At 38.7% G+C, this 24,197-nt stretch overlaps 2 protein-coding genes across 8 annotated transcripts in view; one reads left to right on the forward strand and one right to left on the reverse strand.

Moving 5' to 3' along the window:
* LOC110956471 (bone morphogenetic protein receptor type-2) overlaps positions 1-6,807 on the reverse strand; it is a 47,451-nt gene extending 40,644 nt beyond the window's left edge. Inside the window, exon 1 of the mRNA XM_022201980.2 lies at positions 5,759-6,807. Coding sequence (XP_022057672.1) covers positions 5,759-5,837 — 79 coding nt within the window. The 5' untranslated portion in view covers positions 5,838-6,807. The remainder of the gene's footprint in view (positions 1-5,758) is intronic.
* A 1,963-nt stretch (positions 6,808-8,770) lies between these two features.
* Positions 8,771-24,197, forward strand: part of dock9b (dedicator of cytokinesis 9b) — a 77,704-nt gene continuing 62,277 nt past the window's right edge. For 2 of the 7 annotated variants that reach the window (XR_007939447.1, XR_007939448.1), the window contains exon 1: positions 20,383-21,141. Coding sequence is in view for 5 of the 7 variants with exons in the window: in XM_051943280.1 (XP_051799240.1) it covers positions 20,980-21,141 (162 nt within the window). In the remaining 2 variants the exon portion in view is untranslated. Of the gene's footprint in view, positions 9,178-20,382; positions 21,142-24,197 lie in introns of those variants that run through there. The other 5 variants (XM_022201977.2, XM_051943282.1, XM_051943280.1 and 2 more) reach the window with 5 other exon arrangements.

Raw genomic sequence — 24,197 nt, forward strand, 5'->3', positions numbered from 1 at the left:
TTAATCTGAAATGGGTGGACCAGTAAAATCACAGCATAATAACCATGCTGCCCTTTGCTTTAGTCCAAAAGTACATTCTGAAAATGTTCACATTTAAGGAATTATCTTTTTACAAACAACCTGAAATTTCTTAAGATGAATAAATGCAGTTTTAACAATGTTATGCCTCGACAAAGAAACAAAACATTTAGTCATCTGGAAATGAATGATACAGTATTTTACTTTATTATCAAAACGACAAAAAAAGACAAAAAAACAACAAAAACAAGACAAAATGTTTTAAAAAACGACAAGCAAAATGTCAAGAACGAGATACAAAATGATACAAACGACATGAAGCAAAACAGAACCAAAAAAAATTAAGACAAAAAGGTTACAAAGTGACAAAAAATTCTACAAATGACACAAACGAGACCAAGAATGATAAAAGCCAGAAACAAAATGACAAAAACGTAGACGAACGACATCAACGATGTACAAAACGACAAATAAAGCAAAACACAAAATAAGACAAAAAAAACAAGCGAGACAAAAGGAAACAGAACGATAAAAAGAGAAACACAATGACAAAAGCATGAGACAAACGACAGAAGTCAGACAAAAAAAAACACAAAACAAGATAAAATATTACAAAACCGAGACACGAAAGAACAATCTAGCATTTTTACTTTATTATCAAAACGACAAAAAAAATCCAACAAAAACAAGACGAAATATTTTAAAAAACGACAAGCAAAATGTCAAGAACGAGATACAAAATGATACAAAATGATACAAACGACATGAAGCAAACAGAACCAAAAAAATTAAGACAAAAAGGTTACAAAGCGACAAAAAAATTGGACAAATGACGCAAACAAGACTAAGAATGACGAAAGCGAGAAACAAAATGACAAAAACGTAGACGAACAACACCAACGATGTACAAAACACAAAATAAGACAAAAACCCAAGTGAGACAAAAAGGAAACACAGAATGAGAAAAATGAGAAACAAAACATGAGACAAACAACAAAAGTCAGACAAAAACAACAACAAAAACAAGACAAAATATTACAAAACTGAGGCCCAAAACGACAAAAGAACAATCTAGCATTTTACTTTATGATCAAAACAACTTGTCATGGTCTATAAACTATTTTCAATTTGTAGTTTTACACATTTACAACCTACAGTTAATGTCTTCTCTGTAGTTTTTTACTCTTTACAAAGTCGGGCCGGTTTTGGCCCGCGAGCTGCATGTTTGCCACTTCTGCTATACTGCAAGGATAAAATTCTGATTGCTTCTGCACCGCTTTTAAAATGTCCCTGCCACCATCTGTGAGTCACGCAGGCGGATTCCTCAGATTTTACCGGCTATACCTGCGACTGGAACCTGCCATTTAGAGTCCACTATCAGTCTGTACCTGGCTCTTGTTTTGTCATTCGGCATTTAATCTCAAGCCCCCAGACTTCACTTTCTGTTGAGCTGACAGCAGAGCAGACAGCCCCCAGAGTCCCCTCACGGCCCCGGGAGGCTGGAGAGGAACAGTGGGTCTTGTCAACGCCACAGTATGGGGCTCTCGAGACGGCGTTTCAGGGTTTGGACAGGCGTAGCTAACGAGTTGGCCTTTTTACGCTACACCATAATACAGCCTGCTCTAATCCTCTTTGGACCCTGAAACCTCTTGCTTACCTGGGACAAGGGTAAAGACCGGTGCCTCAATGTGGGTTCTGACATACATTTGGGCATGAATATACAATAAGTTGGACTCAAGAGAAAGCCTCGATCGAATGGTAGTCGTTACGACAGGTGTGTCAAACATGCAGAAGACCTGGCAAAGTGTAAAAATGACAAGAAGACTTTAGCTGCAGATTGTAAATTTGTCAAATTATAAATCTAAAATCATTTCCAGACCATTTTAAGTTGTTTATCAAGTCAAAATACTAGATTGCTCATTGTTCTTTTGTCATTTTTGCCACATTTTGTCTTGGTTTTGTTCGGTTTTTATCCTCTTTTGTCTGATTTTCTCGTTGTCTCATGTTTTTGTCATTTTGTTTGTTTCCCTTTTGGTCTCGCTTGTGTTTTTTGTCTTAATTTTTGGGATTTTGTGTTTTGCTTTATATGTTTTTGTGAGTTATTTTTGCTGTTTTGTGTTTTTTATGTCTCATTTATGTCGTTTCTCTATTTCATTTTGGGGGTTTTTTGTCATTTTTTCTCATCGGCTTGTGTCATTTTTTTGTCGCTTTGAAACTTTTTAATCACATTTTTTGTCTCCTTTTTGTTTTGCTTTTTGTCGTTTGGCTCATTTTTGGTTTTTGCCTGTTTTTGTTATTTTTGTCTTGTTTTGGTTTTTTTTTTTTTTTTTTTATCTTGTTTTTGCTGTTTTTGTCGTTTGTCTCATGTTTTTGTCGTTTGTATTTCCTTTTTCCTTCTCTTGTTTTTTCGTCTTTGTTTTTTTTTTTTTTTTTGTCTTGTTATTGTTTTCCTTTTTGTCTTTTTTTTTTTTTCCTTTTTTTGTCATTTTTTTGTCCATTATTTGTTGCTTTGTAACTTGTGGTCTAATATTTTCTTTTTGTTTTGTTTCGCTTCATTTGTTTCTTTGTCTCATTTTTTATTTTGTCTTTTTGTTTTTGTTGTTTTCTTTTTTTTAATCACAACCTTTTTGTCTCATTTTGTCTTTTCTTGTTTTTTTTGTCGTTGTCTATTTATTTGTTCTCGCTTTTGTTTTGTGTAATATTTTGTGTTGTTTTTGTCTTTTTTGCTGTTTTGATCATAAAAGAATATACTTTTGCACTAAAACTAAGGAAAAACTGTGCGTTGTGGTTATTTACAGGCTATTATGCTGTGATTTTACTGGTCCGGCCTACTTGAGATCAAATCGGCTGAATGGAACCTGAACCAAGATGAGTTTGACACCCCTGATTTTAAGAACACCTGTGGTCCCGCTGCAGGTCGCGTCCGCAGGCATTTACTACTATTTGAAACCGTCTTCCTCCTCCTTTGGAGCAGCAGGCGTACGCCCCACACTGATTAGTCACAGGGGACGGGCTGCAAAGGACCGCCCAAACTAAGCTGCAAACACATACAGCAGGTGGAAGAAACCAGCATAATGAAAAAGAAGATGAACAGTGACTTAGGAAGACAGGATGATGGAGGCGATATCTGTTGGGACTCTCAAGTAACTACGACACCCTCTGCTTCCTCTTGTCATTATTAAAGTCTGACGCTAAGAGCAGAGCGCTAGGGTACCCCTGCTTTACATTCATGAAACAGCAGCACAGGAGCAAGCGCTCCGTTTCCTGCCTCTTTAACCATTATGTCGACAAAAGCTGACTGCTGCCCTAATTAATTTTCCACAGCGCAACGATTTGCATTTATCGACTGTTTACACGGCACGCGCGCCTATAAGTATCAGTCAATTTTCCTAATACCGATTCTTGAGTGAATACATCAACTCTCACGTTCTTAAACTGCTCAGCTTAGAAAAGCAACGATAATTTAAGTGATGTGGAGTTTGCTGGTTATTAATCCCATCAATAATCCACAAAACAAACTAACGACTCATCAGTCAGCGTCTGTTTCTGAGTTAAAAGCAGCTAACTCTCCTCTCCTTCGTCAGCTTGAATAATGAGTGTTCCTCGTCGTTTTATTAAATGAGAATTAAAGCCAAACACTCAGGCTGCCGCTTGTCTGCTAAATGCAAATGCAAATTGGGAAATAGTCTCTCAGCCAGGTGTCAAACACTGACAAGACATTAACTGCAGATTTGTAAAACCATAAATTTAAAATAAATTCTAGACCATGACAATTGTTTTATAATGAAGTAAAATACTAGATTATTTTAATGTCAATTTGTGTCTCATTTTGTCATATTTTGACTCGTTTTGTTGTTTTTTTGTCCGACTTTTATCGTTTGTTCACATTTTTGTCATTTTGCGTTTCCTTTGTCTCATTTTGTCACTTTGTTCATGCTTTTGTCATCTTGTTCTCATTTTGGTAGTCTGTCCATTTTTGTCGATTTTGTAACTTTTTTCTGATTTTTTGTCTCTTTTTCGTTCCATTTCTTGTTTTGTTGTTTTGTTGTTGGTCTCACTTTTGTCTTTGTGTTTCGTTTGTTTGCTTGTAGTTTTTCCTCTTATTTTTGTCATTTTGTGTTTTGCTTCGATCACTGTTTTGCATATCATTTTTCAGCTGTTTTTTCTCACTTTGTCATTTGTTTGTCTCGTTTGTCCATTTTTGTCACTTTTGTAATTTTTGTCTCTTTTGTTATTTCATGCCATTTCCTCATTTTTATCATATTTTGTCTGTTTTGTTAGTCTCACTTTTGTCTTGTTCCTTTGTTCCTTGTTTCTCTTGATTTTTTTAGCTTCGATCACTGTTTTGCATATCATTTTTCAGCTGTTTGTTTCTCACTTTTGTCAGTTGTCTCGTTTGTCCATTTTTTGTCACTTTTGTAACTTTTTTGTCTCATTTTTGTCTCATTTTTTTCCGTTTCATGTCATTTGCCTCATTTTTGTCATATTTTGTCTTGTTTTTGTTGTTAGTCTCATTTTTCTCATTTTGTTTCCTTTTTTCTTGCTTGTTTTCCTCTATTTTTTTCATTTTGTGTTTTGCTTTGATCACTGTTTTGCATATCATTTTTCACTGTTTTTTTTCTCACTTTTCTCATTTGTTTGTCTCGTTTGTCCATTTTTTGTGACTCTTTGTCTCATTTTGTTCCGTTTCATGTCGTTTGCCTCATTTTCTGTCATTCCGTGACTCGCTTTTGTCATTTTGTGTCTCATTTTTGGATATTTTGGTCTTTTTTTTTAAAGTAAAACACTACATCAAATCCAGATACCTGTGACTAAATGTTTTGTACCTTTGTGATCTGGAAGTTGTCATGTGTAAATGATAAAATGAAACTGAACTTATCTTCTTAAGAAACTCCAGTTTGTTCATAATGTTTCCTAAAAAGACAATTCCTTAAATGTGAACATTTCCAAAACGTACTTTTTCGTTTGACACCCCTGCTCTAGGCGGTAACAGCTTCGAGTAACCAACCCGGTCACGCACACATTTCCCTCAGCAAAAGCAGTTATTATTCCAGAGCTCCTGATAACACCCTGCCTATGAATGGACGGAGGAGCCCGGGCAATAACACACACTCACAGAAATGATAATACACCATTATGAAGCTGTTTATACACACATTCACACCCACACACTCGGCTGCTGGAGCCCACCTGTGTTCGGAGCACCAGCGTTGGACTTCTATCACCTAAATTATCCGTCTTGTAAAGTAGCTTCCCACACATTCCACCTGCCCTCTCCCCTCCCATCCTCCGCTCCTCCATCCCTCCTATCTTATCACGCTCAAGGTCTCGCTGGCTTCAGCCCAGAGTCTTGAACAGGGGCACCAACTTGGCAGACAAGGACTGCGGTATGTTTGGCAGTGTTTTTCCAGGCCTTTGTACACAGAATGATTAAAAAGGGAGCCAAGGGGTGCATTCACTCCTCTGCTCAGGAGGAGATATCTGTGACGGCTCTCCTCAACTACAATGACATGGATCAGTCCAGAAACAAGGCAGACAAGATGGAATAAACACACACACACAAAACACACATGATTTAGAGGAACTACAAAGCTGTCCCACACTGTGGAATTATCTGGGTTGTGAACATTATTCAGCGACTGCAGCAACGCAGCAGGAACCAACAGGACGGCATCAAATATTAATGAGAAGCACATTTTCTCCCTCTCCAAAGAAATCAATTCTCTAATAAGCTACTCACCAGCCACTGAAGTGAGGAGAATCGCCAGGCAAACCCCAAATTTAGCGAGTGATTTCATCGTGATTCGGCCCACAGCCATGACAGTGTACAACGACTTTGGTGTGGAAGTTGGAGCGCCTCCAAGTCTGTATTATTATTTATTTGTTTCCTCCTTCTTCTTCACTTCGCTCCGGTCCTCTTCACTTTGTCCTCACGTCAGCTCCAGAACTCGGACCGCTCCGGCAGGCTCGGAACAACACATCGAGAAAAGATGCGAAAATAAGGCGCCGTTGTGTTGGGGTTGTGTCGGGGTGGTGTGGTGGTGGGGAGTCCAGTCGGCGTTATCTGATAACTAATTAACCGCCAGTTAAAGTTCACTTCAGTCCCGCTTTCGACTCCAGCACACACCGGACGGATTGACCCAAACGGCTAACTTGTTTGGCGGATCTGCCACCCGCAACCAGCCAGCGAACAACGTCCATATCTGCTAGCTAACATGCTAGCTGCCTAGGGCGACTGTCTGGTACTACAAAACTTAGGCAAAGAGGGTAAATATCTCCAAAAATAACCCACGCATTCGTCTAAATACGAACCATTCTCGCTTGTACACTTTGTGAAACCATCCACCCTTCCGTTACCACGGCCGGGAATCTGACACATAAACGTTTAGCCAATTAGCTCAAAAGGTTCTTGAAGCTAACCGACGCTAGCCGCACAGCTAGCCAGTTAGTTCTCCGCGTCCCTTCTCATTTCACGATCTCCGTTGCAGAGGGAGAGAGGAAAAAAAGATAATAATTTAGAAGTCATCGGCGCCTATAGTGAGCCTTTCTGGTGTGCGGCAGACGGAGGTCATTCCTTCGGTGCTGACATACGCGCAGGGAGGAGATGGATATCTCTCAGTCTGATCGGGGCGGCTGGGAACGCCTCGTTTGCAGGCTCGTCTGGACCGCTCGTCTCCGGTATCAGGTTGCTGTAGGCTGGGTGTTGGGGGTGGAGGACGGTCCCACTCGGCCAGGAGGGGGGACGCAGCGCCGCTGTGCCGCAGACTGTGGATACGACAGCCTGGGAAAACACGCTGCATGCAGCTCCGTGTTGTTTACTGGCACAGATGAGCGTTAGCATGCAGCAGGAGAAAGATACAATGCTGCACTAAATCAGTAATAACGCAATATTACTGCATTATTAGTGTAGAAGCAAGCGTAAAAGTAAAAAAAAAAAATGCTACTAGTTGTTTGCTACTCAAATTATACATATATATATATATATATATATATATATATGGTATTTTTACTTGAATATCTGTTTAATGTTTTTCTTTAGTATTCAAGGCAGGGGTGTCAAACATGCGGGCCGCGGGCCAAAACCGGCCCTCCAGAGGGTCCAATCCGGCCAGAGAAGGGTACAGAGAAGACATTAACTGCAGATTGTAAATTTGTCAAATTATGCATCTGCAATCATTTCTAGACCATGACAAGTTGTTTATAAAATTAAATAATAGATTGCTTGTTGTTCTTTTGTCATTTTGTTTCTCATTTTTGTCAGATTTTGTCTTGTTTTGGGGTTTTGTTTGTCTGACTTTTGTCGTTTGTCGCTTTGTTCAGTTATGATCTCATATGTTTGTCATTTTTTGGCACTTTGTATGGTTTTTGTCTGATTTTTTTTGTCTCTTTTTTGTTTAGTTTTGTGTCATTTGTCTTAATTTTTGCAATTTTTGTCTCACTTTTGTCGTTTGTCTCATTTTTGTAATATTTTGTCTTGTTTTTGTGGGGTTTTTTTTGTCTTTTTTTGGTCTGACCTTTAGCGTTTGTCTCACATATTTGTCATTCGTCTCATGTTTTTGTCGTTTTGTGTTTCCGTTTTGTCTTGCTTGTGTTTTTTGTCTTGTTTTAGTCATTTTGTGTTTTGCTTTAGTTGTTGTTTCGTATATCATTTGTGTCATTTTGTGTTTTTTGATGTATTTTTTGTCATTTTGTTCCTCTTTTGTAACTTTTTGTTTTGCTTGTGTTCATTTTTTTGTCGCTTTAACTGTCTTGTCTAACTTTTTTCTCTTTATTTATTTTTGCTCCACATCGTTTGTCTCATTTTTGTCATTTTCCACCTCATTTTTGCAATATTTCGTCTTGTTTTGTATTTTTTTGTCTGACATTTTTGTCTCATTTGTCGTTTGTCCATCTTTCTTCTTGCTTTAACATTTTGTCAAATTTTTTGTCCCTTTTTTGTTGTGTTTCGCATCGTTTGTCAGATTTTTTAAAAAACTTTTTTCTTGCTTTTGTGGATTTGTCTTATTTTTGTCATATTTTGTCATATTTTGGCTTTTTGGTCTTTTTGATCATAAAATAAAATGCTATATCATTCAGTTCCAGATACCTGTGACTTAATTTCTTGATCCTTTGTAGACACTCTGTAATCTGGAAGTTGTAATGTGGAAATGATAAACTGAGGCATAATGTTGCTGAAATTGAAGTTATTTTTCAGAAAAAAAAATTCAGGTTGTTTGTAAAAAGTTAATTCCTTAAATGTGAACATTTTCAGAATGGACTTTTTTGCACTAGAACAAAGGAAACATGAGGAGTTGTGGTTATTTATAGGTTATTATGCTGTGATTTTACTGGTCCAACCCACTTGAGATTACATGTGGCCGCTGAACTAAAATGAGTTTGACACCCCTGGTTTAAGGCATTAATAGTTCCTCAGTTATTAATGGGGCTTTACTGCCGCTGTGTGGTCAGACAACTTCTAGTTTAAGTGGTCAGTTATCGTGATTATTCCAGTAGGTGGCGATGTTGGCACGCGTGTGACGGAGCAGGGAGCTTTTCGCAGTTATATAACGTCAAAAATAGCATTTGGTGCCTCTCAAATACTTCATATTTCTTGTTTTATGTGTGCGCAACAACCGCGACATTAACTGCTATTCAAATCTACGATACCTGTAAAATTCCTGTTATTATTGTTATTAATATGCAGTGAAGTTTTCTGCATATAATCTGCTCATACAGTGGATGGATCTGTCCAAAAGCACTTTATTTACACTGAGGAAGGGGGCGTGCCAGTTTGCGCCAGGGGTATCCGCAGATGGGACAGAGCTCAGCGGGCTGTTCATGTTCCTCTCCGTGTGCTGCAGATCATCGTCGGGTTTTCTGTGCCGAGAATAAAGACAGAGCTAGAGCGTATAAAGTGCAGCAGATGCGTAATGTCAGGATAAAACAGCAGCAGCGTGCCTTTACGCACGGCGAACCAGCGTCCGCGGCGCCAGCTCGGGACGGTCCTCGCTGCCTGCTCTACTCAGAACCCGGCTGTCTGATGAAAGCTGGACTGACATGATGGCTTCTGCTTCTGCTCCACCTGAGGCGAGGAAGTTCACTCGGGGGCTCAACAAACCGGGCACCGCCGCAGAGCTGAGGCAAAGCGTCTCCGAGGCTGTCAGGACGTCGGTGTTGGTGGTGAGTGGGCAAAACTCCGCTGTCTGCTTTCCACTCACACCAGAGGGCTGAGAATTAAACAGCGCATGATAGAGCAGGACATTTTTGAGGCTTTAATTCTTTCCAATGGAACGTCAGAAGCCAGATTCAGCTAAATAACAGGAGCTATTTGGAACTAATTCCAGTGCTCTAACTATAGGGCTCCTGAAGCATTTAAGCGAATGTCACTACTTTAAAAAAAAAAACCTTCCTTCCTATTTTATATCTTTGCAAATTGCTGCAGTAATACTGTCACTTGTTGGTGCATATTTCCCATGTCCAACTCTTGTTTCAACTTTCTCAAAGAGGTTGCCAGGTAACTGAAATATACACCGCCAGGTCTGCTAAAGAGATGAAAAACCACACACACACACACACACACACACACACACACACACACACACACACACACACACGCACACACGCACACACACACACACACACTTCTTCAGTATGTTCTGTTATCTGACCCCCTCAGGTGCACCTTGCAACCAGATAGGTTTGACAGAAACAGCCAAGTAATGACCGAGTTAAAAAGCAACAAAGACACATCCTGCCTGTAGATTTTACTGTCTGTCAGATCTCCGTCATGTCGACTGTCTGGTACATGAACCGAGTAGGAAAAAAAAAAGCTTTGTAGTCTTTATTCACACCTGTGATCAATGTGCCTCTTTTTCTCTGCAAGTAATAGCTTTAGCTGTCAATTTGACCCGCTGATCTTATAGGAAAGTCATCAAAAACGACTGATATTTTCGTGTCAGCTCGTGTCCGGCATGTTTAGTTTCAACAATTTCCAAGAAACCTTCAAAAGGCTTCTTCAATTCTTTAGAGATCTCCTGGATGAAAGGTTAACCGACGTCCTTGAGAACCACAAAAAGAGAAGTCCAGTTGCTTTTTACTGAAGCTCTTTTCGCTTCTCTCTCTCTCTGTATGCACCGTTGACTTTTGAAATACAGGTGAAATCCCAGCAGTAAAAGCCAGGATATCTTTTTCCTTCTTAATTCTTATCACTATTCAATTCAGTTTTATTTATACTACCGTTCAAATGTTTGGCGTCACTTAGAAACGTTCTTATTTTTGAAAGAAATTATTTGTTTTTTCAACGAAGACAGCATTAAATGAATGACAAATCCAGTCTAAACGTTGTTAATGTGGTAAATGACTATTCTAGCTGGAAATGTTTATTGGAATACCTCCATAGGGGTACAGAGGAACATTTCCAGCAACCATCACTCCTGTGTTCTAATGCTACATTGTGTTAGCTAATGGGCTAATTGATGATTAGAAAACCCTTGTGCAGTTATGCTAGCACATGGATAAAAGTGTGGAAAACATGAAATTGCCTGGATGATCCAAAACTTTTGAACGGTAGTGTATGTAGCAGCATTTAGAGTTCAGATTGTCTTAAGACGCTGCACAGAACCCGTATGTCTGAACCACTAAAGGAGTCAAGCTTGAAAGCACCACATTTCCCGTCATGCAACCAATGGCGTATTTGGTTCACACCCTTCTGTTTTGATTGTCTTTGTCCATGCGTAGCTTGTAAAGCAGCCTGTCTGCTGTGTATTTGCTGTAATAGTGCCTCTAGAGCCACATTCTGAGTCGGTCTCCCCTTTAAGAGGTCCTTTACTTACATGGAGTCCTTTAACCCCGCTTTAGGCGGAATTAGCAGAAATTTCTCAGTGCTTTCAGCTATCAGAGACTACTTTGTACCTTCATCGTAGATCACAATCTATGAATCTGGATCCCATTATGTGCCAGTGAGGAAAACGCCGCCCCTACCTCTATATTTGACTCTATGCTTTCGGTGCAGCTGTTTTCCCCCCCTCCATTTTTACATGCAGCCAACGTGCTGGTACGATAAAAAAAAATACATTTATAGTATACTGGACATCAGAGCGTTCACTGGTGCTGAGCTACAGACCCATCAGACTGGTTTTGTAGGTTTAAAACACAAAAAAAAAACAAATACAGGAATGAGAATGTTTGTAGAGGAAGCGCAGATAATAATTATAACGCAAGAAAAGAATCTGCTTTTTAGTCTTCATCTCCACGCTCGGCAATTATGGCACAGTAACCTATTAATTCCATCTTAGCCCACTGTGTGTGGAGTGGCATAATGGATGCCAGATCACATCCCTGGGTTGTATTTAATAATGGATGAGACGATGGTAGGTGTCCCGGCTATTTTTAAACGTGCCCTCTTTCTCCTTTGTAGCTTGGTATCGCACTGAGTACCCAGGGGAGCATCAGTTATGAGTATCTGCATATACAGGGCAGCATCCAGATTCCACAGTGAGGGCAGTCTAAGTTGGACATCGTAGTGACTGGAGGCGTCTCTCTCGGCTATACCTGAGTAAACAAAGCGAAGGCCAAGCAGTAGCGCAGCAAAGACCGCCCTGCAGTTTTAATAATCACTTCCAACCTTGGGAAACGCTTGCTGCCTGATGTTCCCTGCCTCGCTGTGAGAGTAGGTTTGCTAATTTCCTCATGCACACTATAAACAACGCATACAAATACCTATACTGCAGGGGGGTCAAACATGCGGCCCGTGGCCCAAAACCGGCCCTCCAGAGGGTCCAATCCGGCCCGCGAGACGACTCTGTAACAGAGTGAAGATATTAACTGCAAATTGTATATATGAAAAACTATAAATGCAAAATGATTTTTAGACCTTGATCATGAAGTAAAATACTAGATCGCTTGTTGTTCTTTTGTCATTTTGCGTCTCATTTTTGTAATATTTTGTTGTTTTTTTTGTCTCATGTTTTTGTCTCGCTTGTGATTTTCGTCTCTTTTTTGTCATTTTGTGTTTTGCTTTATTCGTTGTTTTGTTTGTCATTTGTGTCGTTTTTTTGTTTTTGGTCTCGCTTGTCTTGCTTGTCTGCTTTTTGCCGTTTTGTTTTCGCTTTTGTCCCATTTGTGTCATTTTTTTGTCTCGTTTTTGTTGTTTGTCCATTTTTTTTGTCGCTTTGTAAGTTTATTTGTCAAATTTTTGTCTCTTTTTGTTTTCTTTTCCATGTCATTTTGTGTGTTTGTGCGATATTTTGTCTTGTTTTTTTTGTCTTTTGTCTTCTTTTTTGTCTGGCTTTTGTCGTTTCGATCATAAAGTAACATGCTATTTGATCAGTTCCAGATAGCTGTGACTAAATGTTGTGTTACTTTGTAGACACTCTGTGATCTGGAAGTTGTGATGTGGAAATGATAAACTGAGGCATTATATTGTTGAAATTGAACTTAATTTTCTGAAGAAATTTCAGGTTGTTCTTAATATTTTGTGTAAAGATAATTCCTTAAATGTAAAACAAATGAAATGTTTGGAGTTGTGGTTCTTTGTAGGTCATTATGCTGTGATTTTACTGATCATTTGAGATCAGTTTGGCTGAATGTGGAACCTGAACTAAAATGAGTTTGACACTCTTGCCATATTGTGTCTTTTTATCCCCCACTTCCACGAAGTGGAAAAGGGGGATATAGGTTTGGCCTCCGTCCCTCCGTCCCTCCGTCCGTCCGTCCGTCCGTCCGTCCGTCCGTCCGTCCGTCCGTCCGAGATGAAGGGGACAGCTTTTCTCGGAAACTATTACAGCTAGGATTACGAAATTTAGTGTGTAGCTTCACACCATGGACACCTTGATCAAGTTCGAAAATGAGACCTGTGCAATAATATTTAACAGAGTTATGGCCCTTGATCACTATCTTGGATATAGACTCATAGACATCACATGTGGCGGGGGATATTGATGACCATGTCATCTTGTTTCTGTATATTTTAGCTTGTTTGTGTATAAGATTCAGCTAACTCTTCCCTCCTGTGCACCATTTCCTCCTAAAATAGACGCTCAAACGTGAGTGTGAGAAACACTAACCCCGTAATGTGCCTTCTGATACCTTAATACCGTCTGCCATTTTTAGTTAGTTAAGACCGGCGGTTTGACCTGTGAAACTCCACTTAAGAGTCAACTCCACTCGAGAGGATTTGCTCTGATTAGAGCATATAAAAACCTGGCGGAGATAATCTGCAGATTTGCAGATGCTTTTGCATTGCTGACCTATATCTGTGTCATGATACAGGAGCTGTGCGTTCAGTCTTCTGCTGTGGTCCGGAGTAGCCGCTGCTGTTAGCTGAGACTAGGGTTTTTCTGGCCATGTGGTTTCCATGCCGTCTTTATTTAGGCTACCTCATGCCTCGTGGTGTTATTACCACCCTTGCGCTGGATTAAACCTCCACAACCGGTCCTGGATGTGTGTGTTTTCCTCTCATTTGCCTGAATGTGATCGCCCAACTTGTTTCTTCTGTAAGCATGATCAAAAAACGGCGAATTTCAACACCACCACAACGAGCAATTCCTTCTTTATGATGATTTTGATGAGTCGCCAGTTTGCACCAAATTTAGTAAAACGGGGAGGGCTGTCATCTCTCTTCAGGGCCTGCAGGCTCAGAAATGAGTCTGTTCTTGTTCGAGTTCCACATCATTTTTATTGGATAGTTGCTGCATGTTTTTGTTCATCTACATGGCCTGCAGTGTTGATTTAGCGAGTATGTAAGGGAGGTTTCAGCTCATTGCAACATCTTTAGTGTTTAAGGGCTTCTTTTTGTTGTTTATTGTTGGAATCCACAGACAATGGTCTTATAATTCAAATTTCTCTCTCTCTCTCTCTTAATTACTGTGCCATTACTGCACAAAAAGTCTCTAAAATGTGGAAAAGTTGTTGTCCTGAATGCATACGGCAAACACATTCTAAGCAGGTTTTTAGTGCAAAACACACTGTACTCAGAGCAGACAATATGCATCATAAATATGAGTGTTTGAGTGTGCTGCTGTTGACAGACACTGTTCCCCCACAATGCAGTGCAGAGGCAAAAATGTAAGAGCTGCTCACAGTGGATAAACATTACCGTAAGTTGTGGGTGGTGGTGAGACATCTTCAGAGAGACTTTGGAAAGCCACAAAATATTTAATAATAATTTTTTATATGTGTATTCTCAGCTTAGCCTCTCATGAGTAGAAATAATCTTTACTATTTTTATGCAGTGCTATATTGTTTAAGGGAGAGAGCGTTAGTGACTTCATTGTTTTTGCATATCACTGTTTAATCCTTTTGAAAGGATGAAATTGATAAAGGACAGCAGAGGCTGGCTTTTATGGAGTCACAGGAGCGCCACATCAAAATATAAATAAATAAATAAATAAATGTGGAAATATAAAGAGAAATAATAAATAAATAAATAAATGTGGAAATATAAAGATAAATAAAAAGTAAATATATAAATAAAAGGAAAAAACAGAAAAGGTAAAAGCAAAGACAAAATTTTCATTTATATTTATTTATTTATTTATTTATTTATTTATTTATCTATATATTTCCACATTTACTTATTTATTTATTTCTCTTTATATGTCCACATTTATTTATTTATTTATTTCTCTTTATGTCCACATTTATTTATTTATTTATCTTTATATTTCCACATTTATTTATTTATTTATTTATTTATTTCTCTTTATCTGTCCACATTTATTTATTTATTTATTTGTCTTTATGTCCACATTTCTTTCTTTCTTTCTTTTTCTTTCTTTCTTTCTTTCTTTCTTTCTTTCTTTATCTTTATATTTCCACATTTATTTATTTGTTTATTTTATATTTCCACATTTATTTATTTATTTATTTATTTGTTTGTTTGTTTATTTTTATATTTCCACATTTATTTATTTATTTATTTCTCTTTATATGTCCACATTTATTTATTTATTTATTTATTTTTTGATGTGGCACTCCTGTCACTCCATAGACTTTAGTCCCTTTTATTAGAGATAAAAAGGTCAGTCTTAAATGTGTAACCTACATTTCCCATGATGCACTCAACTGCATATTTGTTTAGACACCATGCTTTGAGTTCATAATGCAGGCTTTTTTTTTTTTTAATTTAAGCTATAATTAACCTCGTGACATCATCCCATTGCAATGACATCATCAGGATTATTTTCTAGGATTTGACAAAGAGCCTCTAAAGCCACACATGGATGCATCATAAAATAGCTTTCACAGCCTTTTAGAACTTCCCGCATTTACGTGTAAAACTGGTAAAAAAAATGACCCCGTATGCCGTTTATTAGAAATGTCTGCACGTCTTTTAAAATCACCATGATTAACAGAACATTTGACATTTCAATCAGACGTGCAGCCGGCTCCGTCTGCCAGAATTGGGCAGTGACCATAAAAATTTCCTCTGACCCAGTTGACACAATTGCACATCCAGTTCCGTGTAAAAATAGACGTTTAGCGCGGAAAAAACACTCACGGTCTCTTCAGCTGCCACGGAATCCTTCCTGTGAAAGTTGAGCAGAAATAGGTAGAATTGGAGCGCATCAACCAAGCGACCCAGTTAGGACACGATCTAAACAAAGGCAGCAGCTTTTCACTTCCCTGCTCAGCCACGTATTGAATATTGCTAAAACTGTGCCTGGACAAAGTTTTTCCCTTTTGAAATACCTGCAGGCCTTTCATGCTATATCCAGTACACAAATCACACGAGCATAACCCAGATTCTGCTCTGACATTCATTATTGTTAGCCTGGATTTAGGTCCCCGATGAAACTATTGGCACATTTTCCTGAGATGAACAGAGGAATCACAGTTAGGTTTGCACTAAAAGCACAATTGGAGCACTATCTGAGCCCCTTTGCATGATCCGTGAGCATGTACGTGATCCCTCCGCTCAGCGTCATGCAGCTTCAAATTCATGTTCATTTAACAAAAGCCAAATCATTAGAATCAGAGCATGCTGCCTGGTCTGGAATATCTGTGGTATTATTCTATTAATCTGTCTGTCAGCCTGTCCTATAGCCTACTTTCCATTCCAAGTGGTTGAATTTTGTCGCGTTTTAGTTCGAAATTTAGACATTTTACCTTAAGAGCAAACCTTCACAGGCTTTTATTTCGTGTACGATATGAGATACTAGTAGTGGTGCTCCTTATATGTGCAGAAATGTAAGATCTTGTGGTTAAGATTTTCTAAATGTCTAAAACATTATACTAGATCTTGTAATATTATGTTTAACATACATCTCCAGACATTGATTAAACCCCTACAAACTCCTCCTCCTCAGTGTATCAAAGTTACAAATTCAGATTTTTAGATAGATAGATAGCTTCAGTTCTCTTCCCTTTACAGACTGAGCTGTATATAGATGTCTTATGATAAGGTATTCACCTGCAAACACACTTAGTAATACATGTGTATGTGCAGACAGATTTTTTCATTCTTACTATTTCTCCCCCTATTAATAAAAAATAATAGTTACACAACATTTTTCCAAATCAAACCCAGATCTATATTTTTTCCACGGCCCTGACATCAAACCGCTGCTGCCATGCTGCCTTTTGAATCATCGCTGCGCTTTCCAAGCTCTCTGGGTCGCATTACAGTATGTTTTGGACCAAGCTTTCATGATTATGTGTCTCCAGGTTTTTTTGCTCGTGCTTGCAGTTTTGCCCGATGCCATTTCTGTTTGCTTTAATTTCTGTGGATGTAGAGGGACGTTTTACAAGCACCTATTAGTAAATATTGGAATTATCACTGCCCCTCCACCCCCTACCCCACAGTGAGAAATTATGCTTCAGTGTTGTTGCAGTTTTAGGAGCGGCCTGTGGGTGGCAGCAGTGATGCATGTCTGCTCTCTCAGTAGCCTTAAAGGTACTATGAAGGATTTATTATCTTCTTAGACTTTAAAAATGTAAAGACAAGGCATTAAAATTTAAAAAAAAGAGATTTATTTCGCCTTTCACCCTGTAAATCTTTAGACAAATCTGCTTTGGTTTGTTCTGCCTTCTTTGCTGATGAGAAAAATGCTGACATGCAGTGGCATGAGTGAATGCCATTCGCTAAAAAGTAGAATTTCTCTGCAAACAGTGGCTCGTTGCCAGGAGACCGACCGTAGGCCATCTTTTATATGTAATTACTGTCTGTTCTTTCAGAATAAAAGCTGGGGTCGTGTCAGTGGTTCACACCGTTTAACAGGAGGAGTAAAAATCGGTGTTTTAACCCAGACTGCCTGTACAAAAAACATAATTTGTACTATGCTGTTTCGTCAATCTGAATAGCATTTGAGCAGTGTTTGCTCTGCTGAGTGAGGGAGGGTTTTCTTATTTTATTATCAAACAGCACTCGGGAACAAATGATGAGCAGCTTTTATGGATCGTGGTAAAATGATTTTGTGGTCAAATGCAGCATTTCCAGGTTTGCAGAGGCCTGCGTGAAAAGGTTATTGGGTGCACTACTGGGTGCAGTTTGATTTAATTAGAGTAATGCATTCTATACATTAGAACGTTGTCATTAGGAGGAGAACGCTCCAGAAGCTTTTTGAATAAGTCTGGAAACACTGCAATGAAAAAGCAAACAAAAAACTGTTGGCGCCCTCAAAGTGGCAGCAATTTTAGACGTGAAGCTACTCGTCCTGTGTAGTTTTGTCCGTCAAAACTGCGAGGATGTCTTCAGAGTCATCTTAGTTTGGGCTAACAGAAGCCTGTGGGGTGTGAGGTTTCACAGATGTGGGCTAGAGAAGGAACCACAACTGGAACTCGACCCACACTAGAGTCAAAACATCCAGACATCAACACTCTGCCTTTTGAGAGTTAGACAATTTACAGCGCCCATGATTGATTTTCTTATCTAAACAGCTGATCACATGAACAAGCAGAGAATTAATTCCAACCGTGCAGGCCCCTTCAGCTCTAAATAGCTTTCTGCACTCTCATGTTGTTGTGTTTGGCCACAGCTGGTTTCTTGTTGAGCTCTGAACACACACACCTGGCAGCTAGAAAATAGAAAGAGCGGAGCAGTTATCAGCCGAAGAGTCGTTAAGCAGTCACCTAAAACAGCAGTGCAATCAGCTGATGCAAGTTTAGATACCTTGCAATGTCAGCAACCTATGGCAGAATTAAAGATGTATTTTAGAATTATGTTGTTTGCTGCCTCTTCAGAACCTTTAACAGTATATTTAGTGGACATTTTTTGTGAAGTAACGCATAGTCAATGGTCAAATGAGGCGTCTGCAGCATGTTTGTGGCGACTTTTCAGCATGAAGCGGTCCTGTTTCTGAACTAAAGAGCATTGATCAGCGTTTAGAAGTCGTGGCACCACTTTGCCAGCTCAAAGCCATTCATTTCCAGCAGAGGAATTGTTTGTGTCATGTTCTGGTTTTCAAAGTTTTAAAGATAGTCTAGAAAACTGGTGGTGTGATGTAAGTACATGACGTTCCCTCATCAGTCCTGGTTTTTCTCGGAGTGGTTAAGTTGACATATTTTGATTATTACGCTCAGTCACTGCATATCTTAATGAACTGAATGGAAACAGGGCTTAATTTTCACCCAACTGCCTCAATAAAACAAAAAAGCAGCAACAAAAACAAGACAAAATATTACAAAAATGAGACACAAAATGACAAAAACGAGAAACAAAATGACAAAAAATGTGACAAACGGCACGAAACAAAACAAAAACGAGACAAGAACACAAGCAGGACAAAAAAACACAAAACTGACACGCAAAATATTGAGAAAGTAAAACACAAAATGACAAAAATAAGACAAAAAACACAAGTGAGTCAAAAACGAAAAACAAAATGACAAAAACACGAGACAAATGACAAAAGTCAGACAAAAAGCAACACAAACAAGACAAAATATTGCAAAAATGAGGCACAAAACCACAAAAACAAGGAACAAAATGGAAAAAAAATGAAACAAGCGGCACGAATTAAAGCAAAAAAAAGAGACAAAAACACAAGCAGGACAAAAAACACACAAAACAATGAAAAAAGCAAAACGCAAAATGACAAAAATAAGACAAAAAACACAAGTGAGGCAAAAAGGAAACACAAAATGACAAAAATGAAAAACAAAACAACAAAAACATGAGACAAACGACAAAAGTCAGACAAAAAACAAGACAAAATATGACAAAAATGAGACACAAAATGACAAAAACGAGAAACAAAATGACAAAAAATGCAACAAGCAACACCAATTAAAACAAAAAAGTGAGACAAAAACACAAGCAGGACAAAAAAACAAAAAACTGACACGCAAAATATTGAAAAAGTAAAACACAAAATGACAAAAATAAGACAAAAAACACAAGTGAGGCAAAAACGAAAAACAAAATGACAAAAACACGAAACAAACCACAAAAGTCAGACAAAAAGCAACAAAAACAAGACAAAATATGACAAAAATGAGACGCAAAACCACAAAAATGAGAAACAAAATGGAAAAAAAATGAAACAAGCGGCACGAATTAAAGCAAAAAAAGAGACAAAAACACAAGCAGGACAAAAACACACAAAACAATGAAAAAAGCAAAACGCAAAATGACAAAAATAAGACAAAAAACACAAGTGAGGCAAAAAGGAAACACAAAATGACAAAAATGAAAAACAAAACAACAAAAACATGAGACAAACGACAAAAGTCAGACAAAAACAAGACAAAATATGACAAAAATGAGACACAAAATGACTCGGTTTCAACTGTTGTCCAATTTTTTTTAGTATTTATATTTTGTCAACAACTTCACAACTTTTGGCTTTCCAGTATTTTATATCAGTTTGAAATGTTTCCACTGCAAAATTTTATTAACGAGTTTCTTTGTTTCTTTTTAGCGTCATTTAGGGCGACAGTAGCTGTTTTTTGATTGTTTTTTTTTTTTATTTCTTTAAACATTTCTTTGCTCTTCCCATTATTCCAAATACATCTGCTTCATGCTTTTTTTCTTGTTTTCCCCTTTTGTTGCCCATTTTGCTGCATCATTCGATTAAAAGTAGGTGAGTGTGTCAACCGCTGATTAAATATTTACAGCAGCCACCAGCGAGAGGCTGACGAAAATCCAGAGGATTGCTCGTATGCGCGGTTAAATTGGCCTCAGATAAACAAGCCTGCGTGCGTCCGGTTTGTTTCTGGGGAGAGGATGTGAGGATGCAGAGATGTTAATTAAATCAGGGTTTGCGGGACGCCACCTGGTTCGTCCTGGTTGTCCTATGACGCACCGGCCTTGATGGATCCGTCAAGCAAAGTGTTAATGGCTAAGTGCTTGGCAACACAAGGTCAAGAGAAGTTACATCATTCATTTTTATGTCTTCAAGAGCGTTTAAATAGCGTCTGCAGGATGACTGCATCTGTTGTAATTTCACCGTCAATGAGCGAAAGAATGAAACTGGGAGGGTGAGTCTCTGTGTGTGTTGGTAACAGTCTGCTTGTACTGTTGACAAAGCATGCCGAGTCAGAGAAATGACTGAGCTGCAAGAGTGAGGAGAGGGAGAGAGCCTGCCGGGAGGGAGAAAGAGAGAGAGAGCGAGGGAGGAGAAGGCATGAGCGAGAGATGGCAAGGCTGAGAAGAGAGCGAGCCAGAGAGAAAGCAGAGAGAGCCGGAGCATCCTTATCCCCCAGCAGAAGGAGGAAGGAAGCGAGAGGAGTCGGAGAGTCGACGCCCTGCTTCGACTGAACGAGCAGCTCCACATCCCTCATCCTTCCATCGCCGCTGAGCAGCACACAGGAGGATACGACCCAGCAGCTCTCTCAGCGCTAAGGCTGAGATTCGCTTTCGAAGATAGCAGCCGAGTTTCAGGCAGAAGGATTGTTCGGATCAACTGATGTAAGACCCGCCGCTACACCTGTAACAGGACTTTTTCTGCATGTGTGGAGGAAGTTGAGAGGTAGAAGTTGCATCTGCCTGGAGCTGTGGTTGAGGTTTTCCTGCATGGTGGCTGCGGGTGTTTGGTGACAACCATGGGATGCACCACCAGTGTGGTTCTGCTGGAGGGGCTGCGCTCCATCCTGGAGAGGAACTGTGGCTACATCAAAGGGGCGGTGGAGCTGGGAGTTGGAGACGAGGAGGAGGAAACACCGAGTCTGAGGGGATCTCAACTCTGGATTCCCACCACTGCTCTGGTAAACCCTGCTTCCAAATATATTCTCTGTACCAGGGGTGTCAAACATGCAGCCTGTGAGCCGCACGACTTTGTAAAGTGTAAAAATTACAGAGAACCACAGATTGTAAATTAGTAAAACTATAATTTAAAATAATTCCTAGACAGCCCGATCTCACGAGGATTCGTGAAACTGTCACGTAAATTTTTGTTTCGGTTTCGTGCGCACCAACACGATTTCATCATGTTTTTCGTGCCGCTCATCACGAAATGCGCACCAATGTATTTTAAACGGCGGACTTTTCGTGCCACTCAGAACGTATTTCAAACGAATGTGTGTATTATATTTTTAATGTAAAACCGTGGCGAATCCAACGCTATATTTTGCATGACATCGTCCCTAACCATAACCCTAACCATAACCTAACCATAATCTAACCATAACCTAACCATAACCCGGTGGTACACTTACCAATTTGCATAGGAATTCAAAGAATGTCCGACGGCCGCAAACGCGATCACACAATCAGTATACGCCGATGGACAGCTGAGATCGTCATGAATCCGCCGGTATAAACCACTTTCAGATGTGATTACCACAGCGGGTTTCGTTGTGAGCAACACGAAAAACATTTCGTGGTGAGCGGCACAAAAAACATGACGAAATCGTGTTGGTGCGCACGAAACCGAAACAAAAATTTACGTGACAGTTTCACGAATCCCCGTGAGACCGGGTTGTCCTAGACCATGACAAGTAGTTTTGATCATAAAGCAAAACACTAGATTGCTCCTTGTTCTTTTGTTGTTTTGTGACTCAATTTTGAAATATTTTGTCTTGTTTTTGTTGTTTTTTTTGCCTGACTTTGTGATTTGTCTCATATTTGTTGTCATTTTGTTATTTTGTGTTTACTTTTTGTCTCGCTCGTGTTTTTTGTCTTATTTTTAACATTTTGTTGTTTGCTTTTGTCGCTGTTTTGTGTGTCGTTTGTAGTTTTTTCTCTCTCACTTGTGTTGTTCATTTTTTGGTTGTTAGGAAACTTTCTTGTCTGATTTTTTTCATTTTGCTTCATGTCGTCTCATTTTTTGTCATTTTTGTAATATTTTGTGTTGTTTTTTTGTCTTTTTTTGTTGTTTTAAAATTTTAATTTATTCTTCAGAAATTTCAGGTTGTTTGTAATGTTTTGTAAAAGGATAATTCACTTTTTTTGCACTAAAGCAAAGGAAACATTTGGAGTTGTGGTTATTTATCGGTCATTATGCTCTGATTTTACTGCTCACCTAAGATCAAATTGACCTGAACTAAGATGAGTTTGACACCCCTGTTCTGCATTCTCCAGCTTGTGCATAATTTTCAGCTATTTTCCATTTGAATTAGTCGCGTTTTCAATTAAACTACACTCCAACAAGCAGGTTTAACGCACAGAATTTCAATGACTTTAAAACTGTAGGTTAAAATTTTAAGTTTTTACGTGTTCTCATATAACGTGTCTTTCTTTAGGATCGAAACTAGGTAGAAAAAATGAATAATTTACAGTTTGAGGGGAGATCCATCGAATTAAACGCGAGTTACTGCGCAGATCAGCAGAATTTGGGCTAATCATCTCTCTAATAGACTCCCCTGAGGAACTAGAGTTAGAAGTCAAGTATACCACTGCCTCGTATCACACAATCACGCTGCACATCAAAAGGTTTTCATTCGGCTGCAAGAACATATACGTCTCAGGCCTTCCAGGAGTTTACTTCCACTGAGCAAGGAAGGTGGAATGTGGCTATTTCAGAGTTGTTTTTTTAGCTGTCTTGTCCGACACGTGAATTTATGCACCGCTACATTAATCTACTTCCCTTAAGTTGGCTCCATTTGCCAGCAGTCAGCCCTTTGTTAAGCCAAAGAGATTTAATGGACAATCAATAGCGAGGGGCTTAAATAGGATTGGTCCTGTAAGACGAGGAAATCACTGTAAACCATTATCACTTTTAAATGCAGTGTTTTCCTTTACAGCCATCAAGACGTTGGCTACCAGTGTCCATAAAAGCAACACTTATATTGTTTTTCTGAGTAATTAAGATGGCAATGAAGCATAAACGGACAAAATTTATTCTGAAGTTGATCTCTTCAGTTCAATCTTCTGCCTTTACCTTTCCTTTGCATGATATTTTTGGATTTTAGAACTGGTTTTAGATCATTAGTGTTTCTCTATAGCCTGAAATATTCATGACTGAAGGAGCGACAGTAACAGTTTGGATGTGGAAGCGCCGTGTCTGTAATGGGCTGTAACGAGCGAGGGCTGGATCTGAATGATGATATCATAATGACCTGCCAGTCACAAGGTAGCCCAACCCTGAAATGTGCCCTGCCTGATCCTCTATTTCACTGTAAATGGGACCATAATTTGCTAAATTAACCTCATGCTGTCTTGAAGGAGGTTTGAAATTATGATTTGAGACCTGATGAAAGAAAGAAAACAAATTTAAGTTACAGATATAAAGGTGTTAGCTTTACCCAGAGTATAAACCCCACTCCCCACAGAAAAGTCTTCAGTCTGATCCACTGCACTGCAAAAATGCCCCTCTCAAAACAAGAAAAAAAACGTATTTCAAAGAATTTTTACTTTGAAATAAGTGAAAAAATCCGCCAATAGAACAAGTGAAAAATGACTTGGTAAGACTTGTTGAAACAAAATATGATATTTAGAACACTTAAAATTAGCTGGGAAAACTTATTTTAAGCTCTATTTTAACAGGATTGTCAAGCTCCTGTTGTCCTCATTTATGGCACCAAAAATATTGTTTCCCTGTCTGAAAAAATCCAAAAATGCAGCAAAAAAAATTCCCCCAAATTTATAAAAATTTGCAAAATCTTTAGGAAGAAAGTTCCTTAAAAGTTTCCCTTAAAAATAGTATTTTTTAAAAATCCCCAAATTTGGCAAGAAATAAATAAATAAAAAAAAAAAACATGAAAATTGTAAATATTTTTAAAAAATGAATAAAAATCTCCCCCCCAAAAAATCCTAAAAATATCTAAAGTGATTACATATTTATCAATAAAATTTCTAATATTTTCTTTAAGAACATTCAGAA

Source organism: Acanthochromis polyacanthus, chromosome 22, assembly GCF_021347895.1.
Source record: "Acanthochromis polyacanthus isolate Apoly-LR-REF ecotype Palm Island chromosome 22, KAUST_Apoly_ChrSc, whole genome shotgun sequence".
NCBI classification, from domain to species: domain Eukaryota; kingdom Metazoa; phylum Chordata; class Actinopteri; family Pomacentridae; genus Acanthochromis; species Acanthochromis polyacanthus.